Here is a 21,098-nt window from a genome sequence, read left to right on the forward strand (position 1 = left end):
CCTGCTATGGCACCGGCAAAGCCGGCTGTTCAGCCTAGCCCATCGATGGACGACTACGAAGGGAGGCCAGGCTGACGTACGACTTGCCGCTGTCTCTTGACCGGGAGGAACGGTGGCGCTGGGAGTGATGCCGACCATGAGACCGCGATCCCAACGTGGAGGACTGGTACTGTAGGTTACAGCTGCTCCGCAATCAACTCCGATGGAAGGACCCACAATGGTGAGATGCTGGCAATCGACGCCCGGGGCTGTGGAGGTGGTACTGTGGTGGGGTCCTGGAGTGGGATGACAAACAGGAATGATGTTGACACTCATGCCATGACCGGCTGCGATAGCCCCTGTGAGACGAGGATTTGGCATCATCTGTCTTGGTCCCATCAGTGTTTGCTCCTCGAGGCAGAGCGGTGCTGAGAGTCTCGGTCAGATGGAACCCAGCCACACAGCCTGATGGGCGTTGAGGGCGATCCAAGTGGACTTTGCCCTGAACGGTTGCTGGGAAGAGAATGGCGTCGGGAACATTCCCTCGACCGAGACTGGTACTGAGCCGGGAGTGACTGCGGAGATCCCAGCAGCAGCTTGCCTCTGGAGCATGAGGCCGACATCAGCAGTGCTCCTGGTACTGGCATGGACACAACAGGGCAGGGCCTCCAGTGTGGAGGGCATCCAGACATCCGGGGAGGCCTGCTCCGAATGGGCTGGGCTGGGCTAGGCTACTCCACTCCACTCGAGTCAGAGGCCTAGAGGCTGGTGGGGATCGAGGACTGCCTGATATGGGTCTGGTCTCTGTACCAGGTTTACTCCGGTGCCGTGGCGAAGGCCTCTTCCTAGTCTTCTCGGCATGCCCTGTGGACAGGGAGCAGTGCTGAGTAGTCGATAGTACTGAAGGGTTGCCGCACACTTACACCGTGGTGCCTGTTGCCGACTTGGAGAAGCATGCCAGAGCCAGGGTCAGCGCCGACTCATCAGAATAGCCCAGAGCCTAATGTCCCTTTTTCTTTTGGTCGAAGGCTTAAATGACTTGCAAATCTTGCAGTGATCGCTGAGATGAGTTTCCTCCAAATAGTGTAAACAGTTCACGTGAGGCTCACTCACTGGTATAGATTGCCTAGAAGTGTTGCACGACTTAAAACCCAGGGCACTAAACTAACTAACGACAGGTACCATACACTGAATGAACAAGCAGTTTTGGGGACAAGCTCCAGCAAAGCTGAAGCAGAGCACTTCTGAAGCACATTCACTGGTGGCAAGAAGGAACTGAGGGTGGGGCGAGTGCGCAGTGCCCCTTATACCACATCATGGAGGCACCACTCCAGGGGTCCTAGGGCACTCCCTTACGGATACTGTTAGGGGAAAACTTCGGCACTGGTGCACATGGCAAGCACGCACACCTATTGTGGAATACACATGAGCAATCACTCGAAGAAGAACTATTATGACTTATAAAGAAAGTTAGGAAATTCAAAATTTCACCTCAAACTGCCTTTCTTAAACTATATTCACGTCTAGAAGCCATATCTACATCTTGCAAATCTCTTGCCTTGATTACTGTAACTTGCTGTCCCGACTACCAACTCCAGTTTATCCAAAACAGTTCAGTTAAATCAGGGGTAGGCAACCTATGGCACGTGCGAGCTGATTTTCAGTGCACTCACACTGCTGGGGTCCTGGCCGCTGGTCCAACGGGCTCTGCATTTTAATTTAATTTTAAATGAAGCTTAAACATTTTAAAAACTTTATTTACTTTACACACAACAATATGTGGCAGAGCTCTGACCTTGCTCCCGTGGGTCCTGCGCTTCTAGGCGGTTTATGCTAGCCTCAGTGGCTCACTGTGACCCTCCACGTAGCCCTTCTCTCTCTAGGGCCAGGGTTACAGTCTACTGAGCCCTTTTCATCATAGGCCTGCAAGGAGGTTGGTGACAGAACTCCCACAGTCTCTGTTCAGCCTCCTGTCCTGACAGGGGCCTGACTTCCCCTCCCAGGAGATGTTCCTGTAGTGGTGGGTTGGGAGGAACCCGGGCCCGCCTTCTACCTAGGTTCCAACCCAGGGACTCTAATGGTAGCAGTTGTTGGCAGCCAACCTTTCACTGCCAGAGTTGCTACATTTCCCTGGGCCACTTCCCCACAGCTCTCCTGCTTCTCCCTTCTTCACCCTTACCTTAGGGCTCCTTTAACGATGGTCTGAGGGTGTCTTCAGTAACCAGCCCTTCAGCCGCACTTCCTCGCCTCTGGCACCCTGGCTCTTCCCTGTCTGACTGGAGTGAGCCCTTTTTATAGTATCAACAGGCCCTTAATTAGAGTCAAGTGGTCACATTAACTGAATGGCCTCACCTGACTCTTTGCAGGTTAATTAGAGTCAGGTGTTCTCATTAGCCTGGAGCAGCCCCTGCTCTGGTCAGTCAGGGAACAGAAAACTTAATCCAGTGGCCAGTATATCTGCCTTCTGCTATACCCAACTGGCCTGGGTACATCACAAATAGTTTAGTTATATATTACAGACTTATAGAAAGAGAACTTCTAAAAACTTTAAAATGTATTACTGGCATGCAAAACCTTAAATTAGAATGAATAAATGAGGACTCAGCACACCACTTATGAAAGGTTGCCCCCCCCTGAGTTAAATCAACCCAGGAGATATCTAAGATCAGAAAAGGCTTTTATAGGAAAGGGCAGACTGATTTTAGAAAAGCAACAGTAAAAGGATTAAGCAAGAGATTAAATTAGGGGAGAAAAGGAAGAATAAAAAATATACTACAAAAATAAGCTGAATATATTTTAAGAAAACAAAAATGTCAGTGATTTTCTATCAAGCTTTCTATAAACACTTCTTAAATAAATGTTTAAAAGATAACATTACTTAAACACTTGTTGAAGTTCCAGTATTTCTATGGCTTGAGCTCATTACAAGAAAGCTGTAATGTTGCTAACAGTCATGAATATGTATAGGATGGGGAAAATATATTGCACACACACAAAAAAAAACCTATGGAGAACATGGTGACTAATGCTGGATTTATGTACATTTTAACAAAAATGCTTTAAAAAGTTTTGCTCTCTTTTTGTTTGCATTTTAAGCAAAAGTCTAATAATTTTAGAATCAGATAGATAATCTGTACTTTTTCCCCCTAGGAGCTAATATTTTCCTGATTCCATTTCCCCTTCTGTGTATAACATAAGAACTAGTGAGTGCGTGTGTTTCCATCTGGCAGCAGAAAGAGGATTAGACTTACCTGTAAGAGGCAAGTTAGGTGCCTAACTGATTAGGTCCTTTTGAAATACCAGTAGGACCCTATCTACATCTTTAGGCTCCTAAAAATCTTTGAAAATCTGGCCCTACATCCTTTATAAAATGCAGCCACTAGACTGCAATGTGGTCACACATCTGTACAATGGCAAAATTGCCATAAGTGCTTCAGTGATTTTGGTGCCCAAAATTCTATTTTCAAACCTGACTTAAGCACTTCCTAAGTCTCAATGACTTTTGATGAGCTTCTGGTTCTCTTCAGCACCTAACTAATTTTGAAAATGGAACTTGGGCTCCGAAGTCACCTAAGCTCTTTTGATGAAATTTCCCCCACATCTAATTCTATCCAGAGGCAGCTATGGTATACGCATACCATTGTCTTACACAAAGAGGGAGGAAATTAATCAGAAAAGGTCTGTGTCTTGGGGCAGATGGGTATAAATTCTATCTAAAATTCTTAGACATCTCAAACTAGACAAGTACAAGTTGAAACACAGGCCTGTACGTATTGAAATATTCAAAATCAGTGTCAAAACACATACTACTTTGATTTTCAATATTATAATTCCTGATGTTTCTGTAAATTACAGTAGCAATTTAATGGAAATAAAACATTCATAAAATAAATTGTGAAGTTTTGATAACACTGTATTCATTTATGGAAACAGTGAATTATCTAAAAACTATACAAAAACAGCCACAGTGGGTCAAACCAATAGTCATTCTAACTAGTATCCTGTCTTCCGACCGTGGTCAATGCAAGGTGCCTCAGAGTACTCCTGGGAGAATTCTGCGCTACTCCACAGGCACAGAATTCATGTTGTCCACAGATTTCTTTGCTTCCCTGCAGAAAAATGACTTCTGAGGGGAAAGCCACAAGAGCAGTCATTTGCCCCACCCTGGCACTCCAGAGTAGCTAGAAGAGACATAAATCAGAGGGGGAGGGAGGGAAGAGGGGCATGGGCATGCACGTGTGGAGAGAGCAGCAAAGACTGCATGCATCCAATGAAGTGGGTATTCACCCATGAAAGCTCATGCTCCAATACGTCTGTTAGTCTATAAGGTGCCACAGGATTCTTTGCTGCTTTTACAGATCCAGACTAACACGGCTACCCCTCTGATACTTGACACCATGTGTGGAGAGATGTCAATCACTGCAGGGGGGAGGGGCAGGGCGGGACAGAGGGGTGTGCGAACAAGAGAGACTCTGTCCCTCCTGCTTGCTATTGTGGCGCACCCAGGGTGGAGGGACAGGTCTAAGGGTTATTTGGAAGTAGGCCTGAGGCAGGCTTGTCCCCTCAAACAGAGCAAAACATAGCAGTCTGCCTGCTTAGTTGTTCCCATTGTGTTAGTGAATTGTTCCCATTCTCAGTGAATTTCCCCAGGAGCATAAAATAGGTGTAAAAGTTTTAAAGTTCCTTTACATTGGCAGAGTGGTGTAAAGGAGCCTTATTGTAAAGGACAGTATGGGCTTATGGTGGTTTAGTGATTAGAACTGGTCTAAGTTTTTGGACTGAAAAATTTTCCTATCAAAATGTGCCTCATGAACTGTTTACTACTGACCTTGCTGGAGATGGTCAGTAGCCAATATAAATTTGAGTCTGATTCCCCAGCCCTTACTTGCTCTTCAGTTGCCTATGATGTAATACTTAGCATATGGCTGCATATATTAGTTGACTAATAACTAGAAATAAAGGGTCACACATAGCTACATTATTATTAGATAAAGGCCCTGCCTGTGTCATATCTCCCTATGTACTATCACAGAATAGCAGAGATCATCCTGAGGCACTTTTGCTGATAGCTTAACTTCACAGACCTTTAGAGTGGTGCAAGACATCTTTTTGGTCAAATACATGCTTGATTTAAAATCTTCAGTACGTTATTTATGGTTGGTTAAGGAATACAAGAACAGAGGTTTTTACTCAAAAATATGCCAGCTAGTGGGTCTCCAGTGGGTCATCTTCAGCTGGAGATGGCAAGAGTGTAACATGCTGAGCATGCTCCTTCCCCTACCCACCCTTGTTTCCTATATTGTATATTTTTCTATATTGTAGTTTAAATAAATTACCAAAATAATTGCAACAGGCATGATTATACTGTGTTATTTTGACGAAGAAAATATGAAGAATTTTAAAGTATTGTATGCAGAATTTTAAATGTTTTGGTGCAGAATTCCCCCAAGAGTACTCAGAGTGAATGAACAGAACAGGCAAATCATTGAGTGATCCCTCCCATTATCCATTCCCAGCTTCTGGCAATCAGAGGCAAGGGACACCTGGGGCATCCAGGGTTGCATCCCTGACTATCTTGGCTAATACTTACTGATGGACCTAACCTCCAACTAATAAAATTAAACTGCTTTTAAATGGTTATCGCAAGCCTCTATATTTCCTACACAAGATAGGAGACAGCCTGGTAAGTTTAACTCTTTGATGTATTGTATAGCAATATGATAAAGCCAAATACAATGATATGACAAATTCAAATTTTAAATGATATCTGTATCAAGTAGAAAAATATATCTGGATTGTAAAATATTTATTTTTTCCTTAAAGTCTATATCCTAGTGACCATAATGTCTCACTTCAACAACAGCTTTTGCTTTGCATATTGCAATAGCATGTTGCACCATAGAACACTTTCTGTTGGTCTGTAGTAGTAGTGAAATAACTGAAATTCCTGCTTATGTGTACTGATGTTGATGCACATTCATTTATTTTCCTGTATTAACATATAGTATGCTCTAATGCAGTACAGGCTAACAAAAATATCTTTTAGACAGAGCTTTGGTTAAAAACCAATTAAAAAAACAGACTATAGTCAGAATCAAAATTAAATCACATGAAGCTTCTTTAATGCAGGATTTCTTAAACGGGTGTTTAAATGGGTGCCCTACAGAGCTCTGTCCTTGGTTCCTTACTCTTCTTCCTCTACACCTTTGTTTCTCTCATCCAGAAACAAATTCAGCTACCTCACAGATGATTCAGAGATCTATCTGTACTCCAGACTGGATTCCTGCTGTCCAAACTAAATCTCAGCCTGTCTCTCTGACATCTTTTTGAGCATGTCTAGCTGTCAGCTCAAGCTCAACATGGCTAAAACAGAGTTCTTACTCTTCCTCCCCCTAAGCTGTCCCCCTGCCCGACCTCCTTTCTGGATCACTGACACCACCACCACTCTGCTCTGACTGAGGTGAATAACCTGGGTGCCATCTTTGACTTGGATCTCTCTCTAGGGCCTTACATCCAGGTTATGACTAAGGCTTGCTGTTCTTTTTTTTGTTTGTTTGTTTTTCCCCCGCATTTCTCAGATATGGCCTTTCCTATCCACCACACAGTTAAATCTCTCCTCCAGGCTCTCATCATTTTATGTCTCAATTACACAGCATCCTCTTCTCTGGCTTTTACAAATGTCATCTTGCCCTGCTGGTACTGTTCTTTACAGCAGCATTCTGAATGGGTTTGATCATGCCATCTTTCTCTTGCAGGATGGATTGATTTAAAATCAAGGAGATATAAATTGTTGATTTCAATAATGATTTAAATCACCAAGTAGAAAGTTTCACTTTACATCAGACTTTGAACAACTTTTCCATTGTTATTTCAATTATTTTCTAAAGAAAGGTGCATTCTTACTGGTTACATAACCATTAAAACATGTTGATTTACAACTAAACAGAGCCTTTATACTAGATTTGGTACAACTTTTTGCTACCTCAAGTGGTATAGCATAACCATATACATTTATTTAAGCATATTTTCAGATTCTTCTTAATTGTACACATTTTTAGTATATTAGAAAATGGTGAATGATATATTGCTTATTTACTAGATAACTTTTTGCTCAAGATTTGTGCCAAACTGCATTAAACAAAAAAGAGAACAAATTTTTTTATTAAACTAATTAAAGCCCTTAAAATAGTACGTGACCTCCTATGCCACATTTATAAAGCCTGACTTTCTAAAAAGTATTTTAAGAGATTATAAGTAGTTTAGGCCTTAACATAGTTTGTATCAAATTCAGATTTCATTTTAAACAGGTTTACTTTTAAAAAGGAAAATTTATTAGAATTTAAGTAACAAAAAAAAACCCACTAATTTTTATCCCTCCTGTTGTCTTTGCATCCCTTCACTGGGTCTTTGTTCTCTATCATATCAAACTAGTTACCTGTCTAACTTCAAGGTTTGTCATGATCTATCACCACCCTCTCTCTCTGTTCTTTAGTATAAAAAAAAGCCAACTTCCATCTTCAATCAGCCCATGTTGTCAGCCTTCATTGCGCGCTTGTTTGAAAATTTAACAAGTATATTTGGGCTTTCTCATGTGCCCCTCATGCCTGGGTGAAGCTTCCTTTAAACACTGACAAAATTAACTCCTCATCCTCCTTTCAAACTCTCCTGAAAACTCTACTGTGCTATGAAGACTACAAAAAATTTTACAACTGTTAGGCTGCTGATGTGCTGAGACCATTGCTTATCATGCTGACCAGTACTGTTTCATTGTTTCCTTGTACTTCCCTATCTGTACCCATTTGCTATCACTTGTTTTATAGTTAGGTTATAAGCACTTAGGGGCAGGGACTGTCTTTGTTCTGGGTTGGTACACACCTAGTACAACGAGGTCCTGGTCCATGACTGGAGTTTTTAGTTGCGAGAATAATACAAGTAACAAAAATAATAAAGAAAGTACAATTATATTACCTTGTTGTGACCTTGAAGGCCATGGAAGAACTTCCTGGTTCGGCTCAGGTGTAAGACTGTCAAACTCTTCTTTACTGATGAGATTTAGTTTCTTAAAGTTTTCAACCTCTTGCTGAATTTGAAGAGAAAATTTCACAATTACAAAAGTGACAATTGTGTATCAATCTAAAACATGACAAGTTCAGAGAATTGAGTTGCACCAGCATGCAACATGTCAAGCAGAATTCATTCACAATTGATCCTGCACAACCACAGTCCTTTTCTGTTGAATTTGGTAGGTTGCACACAGCAAGCTTGTGAAGACGACCCTGGACATGTGCAATGAGCTTGGCTTACAGAAGCAAAGTGTGCGCTCCTTAGTATTGTTTGCAATGACCAAAGTCATGAAACGAGGAAAAGTTACTCTATTTTATAAAGGAGGAACAGAACCCCCATTTTCCCCAGTTTCTGTCCTGTGCCAAACCATCTTTCCTCTATAGTAAGGTGGGCACAGGAAGATTCTGGCGGGGGTGGGTGGGATGAGGAGATGGGGGATGATGAAAAAGAGTAAATAGGAGATGCCCACTCCATCCCTCCTCAGCTGAAACTCCCATCTCTCCCCATTTCAACATTAAAAACAAAATTTCAGGAGTAACTAGTAACTCTGGATGCCCAACTTGAAATTCCCTAAAGATGCCTGTTTTTTCAGAGGGTAGATAAGAACATAAGAATGGTCGTACTGGGTCAGACCAAAGGTCCATTTAGCCCAATATCTGTCTACCGACAGTGGCCAATGCCAGGTACCCCAGAGGGAGTGAACCTAACAGGCAATGATCAAGTGATCTCTCTCCTGCCACTCATCTCCATCCTCTGACAAACAGAGGCTAAGGACACCATTCCTTACCCATCCTGGCTAATAGTCATTTATGGACTTAACCACCATGAATTTATCCAGTTCCTCTTTTTTGCTAAATATTTTCGGAAAAAATGAGGCCTCTTTGAAGCATCACAAGTTGGGAACCCAAAAATCAATGCACACAAAAAATAATTACTAAGCACCGTTGAAAATCTTCACCAACAATTAAAAGAATGAGGTGGGAGAAAACATTTTCTTTCTACTGTCCTCTTGCAGTTTACTCTACAGTCTACAGACACCTCGCATTTTCTATCTTTATCTATTCTTTGCTTTCTCCTATATTCTTACTACTACTTTTCCTGTCCTTGTATCTATTTCCCCTTTTCTTTAGTAGTTCCCATTCTTTTGTCCTCTTTCCTTGCCCCATACTGAAATAGGGTCCTGCCACCATGATTTGCCTCAATCCAGTGCTCACCAAGGGTGGAAGAAGACAGAAGCACAAACACTATCCTAAATACGATGGTAATCCAGCTCAGTTTGCCACTCACAGCACTGCCCAAAGTCAGAAGTGGATCTGACAAGGAACTTGGAGAACTAACTCACAAAGAGGGGTTCCTTGGAATGACTGATTAGGGAGAAACATGTGACAGGGCAGGAGTGGAGAAATCTGAGTTCCTGAGGTGCCAGCAGTCAGCAACCTTCCTGCCACATTCACTGGCTAGCTACTTGGTGTAAAACCACCAGTGTGTTTAAAAATCCATTGGTTATAGACAGAGGTGTTTGTCCTTTAGAAACACAGACAGGAGTGAAAGTATTTAAAGGACTTATCGGTATGCCAGAGTCCTGAGGGGGGCATGGCCTCAACTGGAAGAGATGTGGCCTCAATGGGAAGAGATGGGGCCTTTCAAGATTTAAAGGCCCTAGGGCTCCAGCTGTGACTAGGAGCCCCATGACCTTTAAATCACCCCGGAGTTATTGGCTGCAGAGGCGGCTGGGGGCGAATTAAAGGGCCCAGGGCTCCAGCCGCCGCAGAGCTCTGGTTCCTTTGTCACCGCAGGAGCCCTGCCACTGCTACCCCGGGGCAGCAAGGTTTTGGGCTAGGGCAGTGGTAGCTGTGGCAGGGCTCCAGCGGTGATTTCAAGGGCCTGGGGCTCCAGCTGCTGCAGGGAGCCCCGGGCCCTTGAAATCCCTGCCAGATCCCGGGGCTCTGGCAACCGGGCCTGGCCGGGCATTTAAAGGGCCCGGCGCTCCTGCCACTGCAGCGAGCCTCGGGCCCTTTAAAGCACCGCTGGAGCTCTGCCACCATTGGGGTAGTGGCGGCACGACTCCAGCAGCGATTTAAAGGGCCAGAGGCTCCTGCCACTGTGGGGAGCCCCGGGACCTTTAAATCCCCACCTGAGCCCGGCTGCTGGAACTCTGGCGGTGGTTTAAAGGTCCCGAGGCTTCTTGCAGCAGCTGGAACTCTGGGCCTTTTAAATCACTGTCTGGAGAAGCCAGTCCACTCCGGCACGACATACATCATACCATACCGGCTTACTTTCACCTCTGGACACAGGCCACCTTAGTAGTATTCCATATTATAGTACGTACTAAACTTCTGCAGGTTGACTGCTGTTTGTGGACCCACAGATGGGCAAGGAAATAGAAATGTAGATTAAAATGAGGTTGTGGGTATTAAATCTGGCATTTGCTTGCACTTTCATGACACCTAACTTTACAGATGATTAAAAAAAACTGAAGATAAAATTTACAGTGCGATGACTTCAGTTTCATTCCCTCATACTCTACTCTATCCCCAAAACAGGGGGATCAATTTGTCTTTTCTATGAATACATTTAAAAATGTTATTAAATACAAGCTGTTTGAGCACATGTAAAGTCTAAATGATCTATTGTATACTCTTAGCATTCAGCTACTACCCCATGAGCCTAAAATACCCTATTGTTTAAAACAAACTATTCCTTCACTGGCTCAGAACTAAGTTTGAGGGTGAAGAGAGACATTTATCTTGAATTTAGCAACCTCTGCTACACCTAGAGTCTATAACAGAAAGCATGATAGGTGATATGCAGCCATTTGCAAGTAATTAAATTGCAGTCAGGAGTTAAAACTAAACAAAATTACAACACATACTATAGGTTTATATTATAATAATTATTTTCTATTTTCTTCCACACAATTAGATTTCTGATAGTATAATTAGCAGCAACAACAGTCAATTTTAGGCTTGTTTGGTCAAACATCTGTTTAAGTTGTATGATAGAAAAAATTACCTTCATGGCTGTAGAATCATTTTCACCCTGCTCCATCCACAAATCCTGTTCATAATAGTATAAACCATCATTAATAGCTTTAGCAAGTTCTGATGTAATTTTTGCACGAGACACATGGTTGCCAGTGCGATCTCCACCAGGATGTTTTCTCATGGAAGGTGGTGTCTGTGTTACAATCAAAATTTTGTTTACATCATGGTCATCAATTTCATAATCTGAATCATTGTCTGACCAATCAGTAAATGTATTTTTGCGACCTTCTATTTGTTCCATCTCCTCATCAAACAAAAAATCAAGCTCTTCTTGTTCTTGTTCCTGTGAAGGTGGGGCCTGCTGTTGCTGACTTGGTGTGTGCTCTAGTGTATGCACAGATTCCTGAATGAAGATAGATAACATATGACATTTTCTTTGGGAAACAAATTACTTGGTTATTCTGTCACTTCTTTTAATGGATACTGACCGGATCATCTCAATGGATAAAAACAACAAACCTTAAGAGGAACATTCTGAAAGGCATTTTCAAAGGCACAAATGACTGTTAGCCGTCTAATTTCTGTTGACTTGCAAGGGTTTCTTAAGCTTAGTACAAAGACAAAAATCACAGTGCTAAGGTCCACAGAGAATTCTGACACGAACTTTTCACTAAATTCTCTCTCACACTGTAAACCATATAATTTCTCAACAGAATCTAAACATCTCCAGCTGTGCCACTGCATTTGGGCCCTATTTTAGGCCCAGTTCATTTTCCAAAATTAAGAGTTGTCTTTCCTTCTACTTGGAGCAGATCTTTAAATACTCTTAAGATTCCAAATTAGGATAAATTACTACATATATATTATGTATACTGTAATATCAAGTGAGGTGATCCATTATAATATGAACAGTTCTTTGTTCAATATAATGGACAGTTTTATGATCTGGAGCAAATTTAGTTCATTCTGCTCATATAGACTGCAAGTTGCCTGAAGAGAGTGTTAATTAGGTTTATGTGAAGGTATCAGCACTCCCTCTCACTACATAGCAGTGGTATACTGTTGTATTTCAGAAAATAGGCACACACAATATTTTAGGGGGGAGGTGTTTTGACATTTTATCAAGGTAGCTAACAGTACCTTTAGTTTGATTGGGGATGGACGATGCCTCTTTTTCACTTCTATCCAAGGCTCAGAGTCCAGATCTGGCAAGCTTGTAGATAATCCTTTAGACATTGTTTGAAGATTACTTGTTTCAGTGCTTTTCTTTGGGCTTCCCATTCTTGGAGAACTTGGTGCAGACTCTAAAATTGTAAATTAGTTGTGTATTCAGGTTTTTCTTTTTTTGTTGTGTTAAGAGATTTTACTTTCATTGTTGCTATAATTCCTACTTCTAATTAAGGTTTAAATATGACATTGATCAGAACAAATTAAAAAAGACTCAATTACTTGCTATTCTGTATTTTAAAGAACAGTTTACATTGGTGATTCCAGCATAAATTAAAAGTGCCACTGACTGCCTGAGAGATGGAAGTTATCCATAAAACAAACAGCATGATTAGTGACAAATTCAGTACTCTGTATTTAGCACTGGTTTGAGCACTGCTAGAATATTGTGTGCAGTTCTTGTGACAACAATTCAAGAAAAATGTTGATAGGGTTCAGAGAAGAGCCACAGAACGAACAAAGGATTAGAAAACAGGTCATAGTGACAGACTCAAAGAGTTCAACCTATTTATCTTGCGAGGGAAGGTTAATAGATGTCTTGATTACAGTCTGTAAGTGGCTGCACTGGGGTTTGTGGGAGGAGGGGATATTTAATAATGGGCTCCTTCAATCTAGCAGAGAAAAGTATGACACAATCCAATGGCTGGAAGCCCAAGGTAGACAAATTCAGACTGGAAATAAGGCGTAAAATTTTTAAACATGGCAGTAATTAACCATTGAAACAATACGCTCAGGGATGTGGTGGATTCTCTGTCCCTGACAATTTTCACATCAACATTAGATGTTTTTCTAAAAGATATGCTCTAGGAATTATTTTGGGGAAGTTCCATATCCTGTGCTATACAGGAGGTCAGACTAGATGATCACAATGGCCCAATTTTGGTCTTAGAATCTATGAATTATTCTGAAATCAGTTTGATGTTATCAGTCATATACTAGAGATGTAGTCCTATGGATAGGGATATATTACAGCTGGCTTCTTTGGGGAAATATATGTTTAAATAGAGTTAAAATATGACAAAATTTCAGTTTTAAATCTGAAACTCTGCGTTGACTCTCCACATCTTTCCATTTACCAAAGAGAAGGTAATCTTACAAAACATGCACATCTCTTGGAAAAACATGTTGGATTAAAAGACCAAACTGCAACCTTAACCACAAGTTTACTGTCTTCTGGCACACTGCCTTTCTAACTGCCAGCCTTGCAATTCCCATTCCAACTAGCAGAGCTGAATTTTATACTTGCTATTCCTACTATGAAATCAAATATTAATGAAAAATAAAATGCAGACTTGTTAGACTAGACGGCAGTTTCAATCCTAAAATTCTGTGTTTCTATGAAAGAAATTCTTTACCAGTATGTGAACAAAAAGCTTTTCCTGGTATAAATTCTGGGCAGTTGATGAGCTGAGAGAAGTCAGTTTGTGGCTGATTCCGTGAAGGTGGACCAGGAATTGGCCATTTTTCTGGATCTACCCTTTTTCTCATCTTCTGATCCACTATTTCCACCTCTGTGCTGTCCTTTACAGCCTGTGAGATAAACATGTCTCACCATTAAAAAATATACACATCGCCAACACCGCTGATAACCGTAACTTCTGTGAATCTCTCAGTGAAATTAAACACAATTCCATGATTATCTGGAAGGGAATTTAAACTATGTCGTCCTCTACAGATCTTTACATTACTGTCCGACGTGAGCACGAACATTTTCGATTTAAATGAGTGTTAGGCTCTCAAACACCTGCATACCAAAAATTAGTGATTTTAAAGAAAACTTAATTTTAGATTAGGACAACCTAGAAGAGTCAGTATAAAACTCATCACCGCTTATTTTCAGTACTGTAATTTTAATTATTGTGGCATATAGTTTCACATATTAGCTGCTAGTTATATTTTTGAAGTCCAGATGCAGAGTACCAATTAACCAAAATTGATGATTCTTCATAATTCCTTATTTAAGGGACAGTGTTCATTCGGAATATGAAGCAAACTGCTTTTCTGGACAATTAAACAATGAAATGAAGTTGAGGAGTTCAGCAACGGCCAAAGTAGTGTATTGCAATCATTTTCCAGTGTTAATGTGATATGACAAAAGTTGGAAGAAACAATACCAAAAAAATACTGCTTGACTTATAAGGATTTGGAAGTTGTGTAACTTTTTTCTTCATTTTTGGTATTTGATGAAAAACAGGGAGCTGAGTCAAAAAGTGAAGAATTTTAGGTAGTCTGCATAATGGAATGGTCTGTCACATGAAGTTGGTTAGTGTAAGGCTGAATGGGTAACTGGTATTAATCTCCTCTAAACTCCAAGGGAAGTGGAAGGATAGAAACCAACTGCTGAGTGTGCTCTACAGTGTTGGTTTCTCCTTCCCTTTTTGCTAATAGGTTTACAATTTGGGTAGCTGTGCTGCTTGCTGGTGGAGTTCTCCTTTGACATGAGGGAAGCTGCGGTGATTGCTGCTAGCTGGGAAACTCCATTCCGAGTCACCTGGAGAGAGCTTACTGGCCATAGCCTTGTCAACCTTTGAAACCTACAGCTTGTCTATGATTCAAACTCCCACAGTGTTTTGGGAATCATGCTAAGAGGAAGGAAACTAGTTTGCTAAGAACTACTAGAAAAGATCTGACAATTTACAAGAACTGTTGAGCAAAATATATTATTTTTAGTGATGCATTAACAAGAAACATATGCTTAGGTTAGAATTTAATATGTTTGTTTATCTCTTTTCTGTAAATATTTAAATATACTGGAAATTTATAGGTAAAAATAAGATGTTGTTTCCTCCTTTCCCATACAGAGAACAAAATTGTAAACAGGTGGGCTACATGAATGTCAATTCATAAGCCAATTCTGAACAAAAACAGTGCAAGCTAATAATCATCGGCTGCAAAAACAGGTTCTGACAAATTGTGGTAGTGTACCTGTTACTCACTGTCCAGTCTAATAGACTAATAAAATTCAATCAAGCTGACTGATTGACATCTCTTTAAATTACGAAGTAAATTTAAACCTTTGTGGGGAAACACTGGTGGCCCATACAGGGACCTCAGTAGCCAGTATTGACTGAACCTGACAAAGCAAGATCATAACCTACTTGCCAGGAATAAGATCAAGCAGTAGGGAAGTTGGAAACACTGACTGACAGGCATCTAGAAAACTCAGCACATCCTGCTGTCAGGCACCTTGTGGGGGATGTAAAGGTAAAATAAGAAATAACAGATAAAGTGAAATGCTAACCTGTGAAACACCGTAAAAAGTAAAATTCTGATTGCTAATATTAATAAAGGAGCTCTTAAACTGAAATAGGTACTAAAACCTTTAATTTTGAATTACTTGGCAAATTCATTCAATATTATTTTAACAAGGTTAACTCATCAAATCTTTATAAGGATTTGTTTTTCAAGGGTGAAATTACCCATGAAGTTTGTTATCTACGTCCTGGCATGTCCAAAGTAAAAATTTCCTAAGTTTTCTTTTTTCAGGTTTTTGTAACAGGACCACATAAATAGTTTTTCTTTACTTTAATCTATGACCAAGACACAATTATTGAGGCAAGTGGATTATAGTAACTTTAAAAAAAATAATTCATTTTATTTGCCACTAATCCTTTTGCTTTATGCCCATAAAAATGCAGTGTAGTCAGAAGCAATAAAACAGGAACAGATGGGGAAGAAATTGTCACAGGATTCGCCTTTAAATCCTCATGAACCAAAATTAATCTGAGCAACAAGGAGCTGTTTGCCCATGTATGGAGGGAAGGTACCAGTGGGATTGGGACCAGAGCAAATTCACAACAATCTGATTTATCTGGTACACAATGTCCCCCATCATAAAATCATGCAAAATTGGAAACATTAAGCTGATGGGTCACAAATGTGGGATTTGTTTTTGTTTTTTGGAAAGTAAGCTCCTACCCATTCATGGTTGCACAGAAAAGCTTAAAAATGTTACCCCATTTCATTTTAAAGACTCAACCCAGAAGGCAAATAAAAGAACCCCACTTTTAAAATCTCATTTTAAGCCAATTATGATATTTGAGGGCCTGATTCATATTTTTAAAAAAACATTTGAGGTGGCAATACAGTGATGTTGCTTTGGGAATTTTTGTAACTTTATTTTAGTTCCTACAGGACCTACAATTATTTAAGAAAGTAGTATGTTTCATCCTACATTTTTAATGCTTGTGAGTAGTCTTCTGCCTCTTTCCTCTTCAATCCATAGTTCATGGATGTCGGATTGCTGTGAGACAATGGCGCCAAATGGCTAAACCAGGGGTCGGCAACCTTTTCAGAAGTGGTGTGCCGAGTCTTCATTTATTCACTCTAATTTAAGGTTTCGCGTGCCAGTAATACATTTTAACGTTTTTAGAAGGTCTCTTTCTATAAATCCATATTATATAACTAAACTATTGTATGTAAAGTAAACGAGGGTTTCAAAATGTTTAAGAAGCATCATTTAAAATTAAATTAAAGTGCTGATCTTTCGCCGCCAGCCTAGGGTTCTGTTCACCTAGGTCAGCAGCGGGCTGAGCAGGGCCTGCGGCCAGGACCCCAGACCTGGTTTTTTGTTTTTTTTTCCAGGGGTCATGGCAGAGGGCGGGGGGGGCGGGGGCTGCAGGTCAGAAGGCTGGGTGTGTGGGGGGTTCAAGGGTCAGGGAAGAAGGCTGAGTGTGTGGGGGGTGCAGGGCAGAGGGATGGGGCTGTGGGGGTGCAGGGTAGAGGGATGGGGCTGTGGGGATGCATAGCAGAAGGCTGAGTGTCTGAGGGGGTTCAAGGGTCAGGGCAGAGGGCTGGGGGGTATAGGGGCTGCAGGGCAGAAAGCTGACTGTGTGGTGAGGGTCAGGGCAGAGGGTGGGGGGGGGTTCCAAGTGTTGGTGTCACTAAGCATAACCCTTCGTAACTCGGGAGGGTGGAAGGCCACAAGAGTATGGAGCCTTCCTGGTTTTAGGCCTCAGCAGACAAGAGTCCCTCCATGTTTGAACTTCAATCGACCTAAAAGGCCAGGTGTAACAGCCGTTATCAGTTGCAACAGTTCTAACTGGTCTAAAGCAGAAATAATGAGGCCTGTGCACATTCAGCAGAAGGACAAGATAACTTGCAGAAGGAAAACTTACTAACGAGCTGCCGCGGCCAAGATTACTTAATGCACCTGCGCTTACGTAATTGCTACAGGGGGAGGAAGGAGGAGGAGGGAGGGGAAACGGGGGATTGCTAGTCAGTGAGAAAAGTTCTCATAGATATAAAGGAACAGACTGCTTGTTTTAGGTGTGCTTGATCTGAGTCAATCTCCCTGCACCGCTTTGAGATCTCAAATAAACTTGGTTTGCTTCTCCACCCTGGTGTGTTTATTGGCGTGGCACACCAGGCGACGGACCCCCCCGCTGTTGCTTGGCCTCAGGCAGTTATCTGCCGGCAACACAAGGATCAGGGCAGAGGACTAGGGGTGTGTAGGACAGAAGACTGAGTGAGTGTGGGGGGGTCAGGGCAGAGGGCTGGGGTGCTCGGCTTGTAGGGGTGCTCCCAGCCCGCTGCCCTGAGCAGCTTATGGCAAAGGGCTGGAAGGAATATGCCCTGTTCCACCCTCTTCCCCAAGGCTCCTTCTCTACTTCTCTCTGCCTCCTCTATGGAGCTGTGTGCACGCTGCTGCTCTTCCCCCTCCCCCTTGCTAGAGCCAGAAGCTGACTGGCACAAGGAAGGAGAGGGGACAGGGCAGGAAAGCACCACGCTGGGAGAAGAAGTGGGGAAAGGGGGAAGCTTGGCTGTTGCAGAACCAAGTTTCTGCCTCCTGCCCCAGCAAGGGAGAGCAGTGGGCGGGGGGGCTGAGGGGGGCTAGGGGCCAGGACTGTGGCAGGTGGCTGCATGCCGCTCAAAATTGGCTCGCGTGCTGTGTTTGGCACGCGTGCCACAGGTTGCCGACCCCTGGGCTAGACACTGTGCGTGATTTCAAAGTCTGACAAAATATCTGATTTTTCCAAGTCAAGAATACTTTTTGTTGCATACACAAATATAATGTCATGGCAAGGTCTTAGTCCTTCACAGTGAAGTGAGATGATAGTCCTCTCTCCATAGCAGAAGTTAGCATTGGACTCTAGGAAGAACTATGTCCTCAACCCAGAAGGGATCTCATTTTCTTTATGGACCCTTAGAATTTCTCCCTTCAGCCTAGAGCACCATTTGCATATGCCCCATACAGGCATTTTCTTCTCACTGACAACTGGACAGAACTTGCTTGGACTTGGTCACCAATACTTTAATTGTTTTAATGAGTTCAGGGATACAAGGACTCCTGTCTCTTTCTTTTTCCTCAAACAAGACTAAGCATGTTTAAGATTTACATTTCCCACCTTCCATGCAAGAAAGCACTTTGAGGCATGGTCTACACTTAAAAGTTTACTTACCTAACTATGCTAAAGGGTGTGACTTTTTTGCTGACAAAGTAATGCTGGTAAAAGCCCCTGTGTGGACAGTTACACTGTTATAAAGGCACTTTATTCCAATACAGCTTTATTTTGCTTCACAAAATTGAAATAATCTATATATAGAAACAACACTAGAGTGTTGTTGTTTTTTCCTGCTTTAACTATGCTGGTGTAGTGCAGAAAATACAAATACATTTAGTTAAGTGTAACACTAAGTTACACATAAAATCAGGGAAAGAAAGAGTTAATCTTCCAACTTAGCGAATTTGAATATACTATATGCTTCATAGCAGCAGTTCTCAAACTATGGGGCAGGCCTCCCCAAGGAGGTGTGGGAATGTGTCAGGAGAGGCATGAGTGATGTGCTTCCTCCCCCCCCCCCCCCCTTTTTTTTTTTTTTTTTTTTGAAGAGCTCTAGCTGTCAGCCCTGAGTTGGTGGGGCTTGTGCAAAAGAGCCATGCACACCTGGGAGGAGGGGACAATGGGGACAGTCAGAACCCCACCACTTGGGCTGAGGATTTGCTCCCTCCCCACCCCAATTCCTCACTGGGAGGCAGCCAAGGCTCAAGCTCTTCTCCCCTCCCCTTTAATCCCTCACTGGGAGATGGTGAAGGCTCTGGCTGTCAGCCTTGGAATGGCGGCAGCAGCAGCAGCGCAGAAGTAATGGTGGCAATGGGCTGCTAAAGCTGCTGAGAAAAGTGATATTTATGAATATTACTTTTCACATGGCCCAGCCAGCAGCTGCTGCTCTCCACTCTGCCTTCAGAGCTGGGTGGCAAAATACGTTCTTGTGGCTGGGGGAGGGGGGGAAGAGATGATAAATGACTACAGACACAAAGAAGGGTGGCCTGATTAAAAAAGTTTGCAAAACACTGCTTTATAGGACATTTTGTATATTTTATCTTAAGAATATCACTTTTCATATCACAAATAGTATGTGTATAGTGCTGTTAGCTTAACATCACTGTTGAAACCTTAACAAAATACAGCCAGCTTAAATCACACTTGATCCAATTCATACCTACTATTACCAGTAATGACTACGATGAAAAACAACTAGAAATTTGCAGGAGGTGATCCTTCCAGTTTGTCTACTTTGACTATGGAGGTTAAGGAATGAGATGCACATTTTCTCATATTGGGGTGGCTCTTTAACACAGCAACAGAACAGAAAGTTTAAGAATGGGAATTAAACAAAACAAAACACAACAACAACAACAACAACAAGAAAGGGGCAGAGCATGACCATAAGTTCAATGTATATTAGTTAAAATTGTAATCTAAAAATGTTTTTAGTAATGCCTTCATGTCTGAAAACAGAGAGAAAGAGCTAAATATATGAAATTACAAGATCTATTTGCACTCCTTTATCCTGATGCCAATATTTAAATTACCATAACAAAATGTCTCAATTACTGCACTGTTCTATTTTCACATATTCTGAAGAAAATAATCTAATTTAAAATATATGATTCTACAATCACAAAAATTGGCAGAATGACTCAGACAGGTGAAGTACCTGAAACTTTAAACTCTTATTTTACACTTACTAGAATCCCTTACATTTCATTTTATGACTTCAAATTTTAATTGAATAACTTTGTTACATATAAAAGATTTCAAGTTTGTTTCTAAAGAAAGATAATTCGAAACAGACGTAAATTGGCAGTAAGTTTCCAACCAGTTCCTATTTAGCTGCACGCACATTTTCAATGCATCTCTTGTGAAGAAAGTACACTACAACTTAAATGTTTTAACAATATGTACATGTCAAACCCTCATACTTAATCAAAACCAATTGTTCTGAAATCTACAAAGACAGTACTCCTCTCAGTGATCACGGTTTACGTGCAAAATTTCAACTTAAAAGTTTACTCAGTTCCCCCTACCCCAGCAAAAAAAAGTTTACAAAACAATATACCATCAAACATGGCTCAAAATTAGCTCAATTCTTCCCCTTCTGCCCCCCAAAAAGGAAGCCAAGAAACCAAGCATGGAAAGTTTTAGCAGAAAATGAATTTTCAGATTATTATAAGAAATTTTAAACAGAGGATCAATGAAAACCATTTTGCAACCTTAATTATAGCAAATACTTTGGAGCAATTGCTCTGTTAAAATGAAGGTTACTAACCTATAACTGCAGTTCCACAAGATGGACTCCACACATTCATATGTTTGGGAAGCACTAGCAGTACAACTCATAGCAAAACATTCTTGCAGCAGTTACCACTCAAGAGCTCTCACACCTCCCCCAATCCTTCTTTTCATTGTTCCGGAATGTTCTGAGGGCAAAAGTATAAAAGGGGACATGGCCCTCTGGTCAGCTCAGTTCCTTCCACTGCTTTCTTAGGTCCAAGATTTTAATTAGGACTCTGAAGTAGAGAGGAAGGTGGGAGGGGAGTGTGAATGTGCAGAATCCATT

The 21,098-nt window shown here is 41.6% G+C and overlaps 1 protein-coding gene across 6 annotated transcripts in view; it reads right to left on the reverse strand.

Moving 5' to 3' along the window:
* Nucleotides 1-21,098, reverse strand: part of LARP1B (La ribonucleoprotein domain family member 1B) — a 117,612-nt gene that overhangs the window by 19,463 nt on the left and 77,051 nt on the right. For all 6 annotated transcript variants that reach the window (XM_030564112.1, XM_030564113.1, XM_030564110.1 and 3 more), the window contains 4 exons: nucleotides 13,610-13,784; nucleotides 12,168-12,331; nucleotides 11,056-11,430; nucleotides 7,948-8,059 (listed from right to left, as the gene is read on the reverse strand). In XM_030564112.1, the coding sequence (XP_030419972.1) occupies nucleotides 7,948-8,059; nucleotides 11,056-11,430; nucleotides 12,168-12,331; nucleotides 13,610-13,784 (826 nt within the window). The remainder of the gene's footprint in view (nucleotides 1-7,947; nucleotides 8,060-11,055; nucleotides 11,431-12,167; nucleotides 12,332-13,609; nucleotides 13,785-21,098) is intronic.

Source organism: Gopherus evgoodei, chromosome 5, assembly GCF_007399415.2.
Source record: "Gopherus evgoodei ecotype Sinaloan lineage chromosome 5, rGopEvg1_v1.p, whole genome shotgun sequence".
NCBI classification, from domain to species: Eukaryota; Metazoa; Chordata; order Testudines; family Testudinidae; genus Gopherus; species Gopherus evgoodei.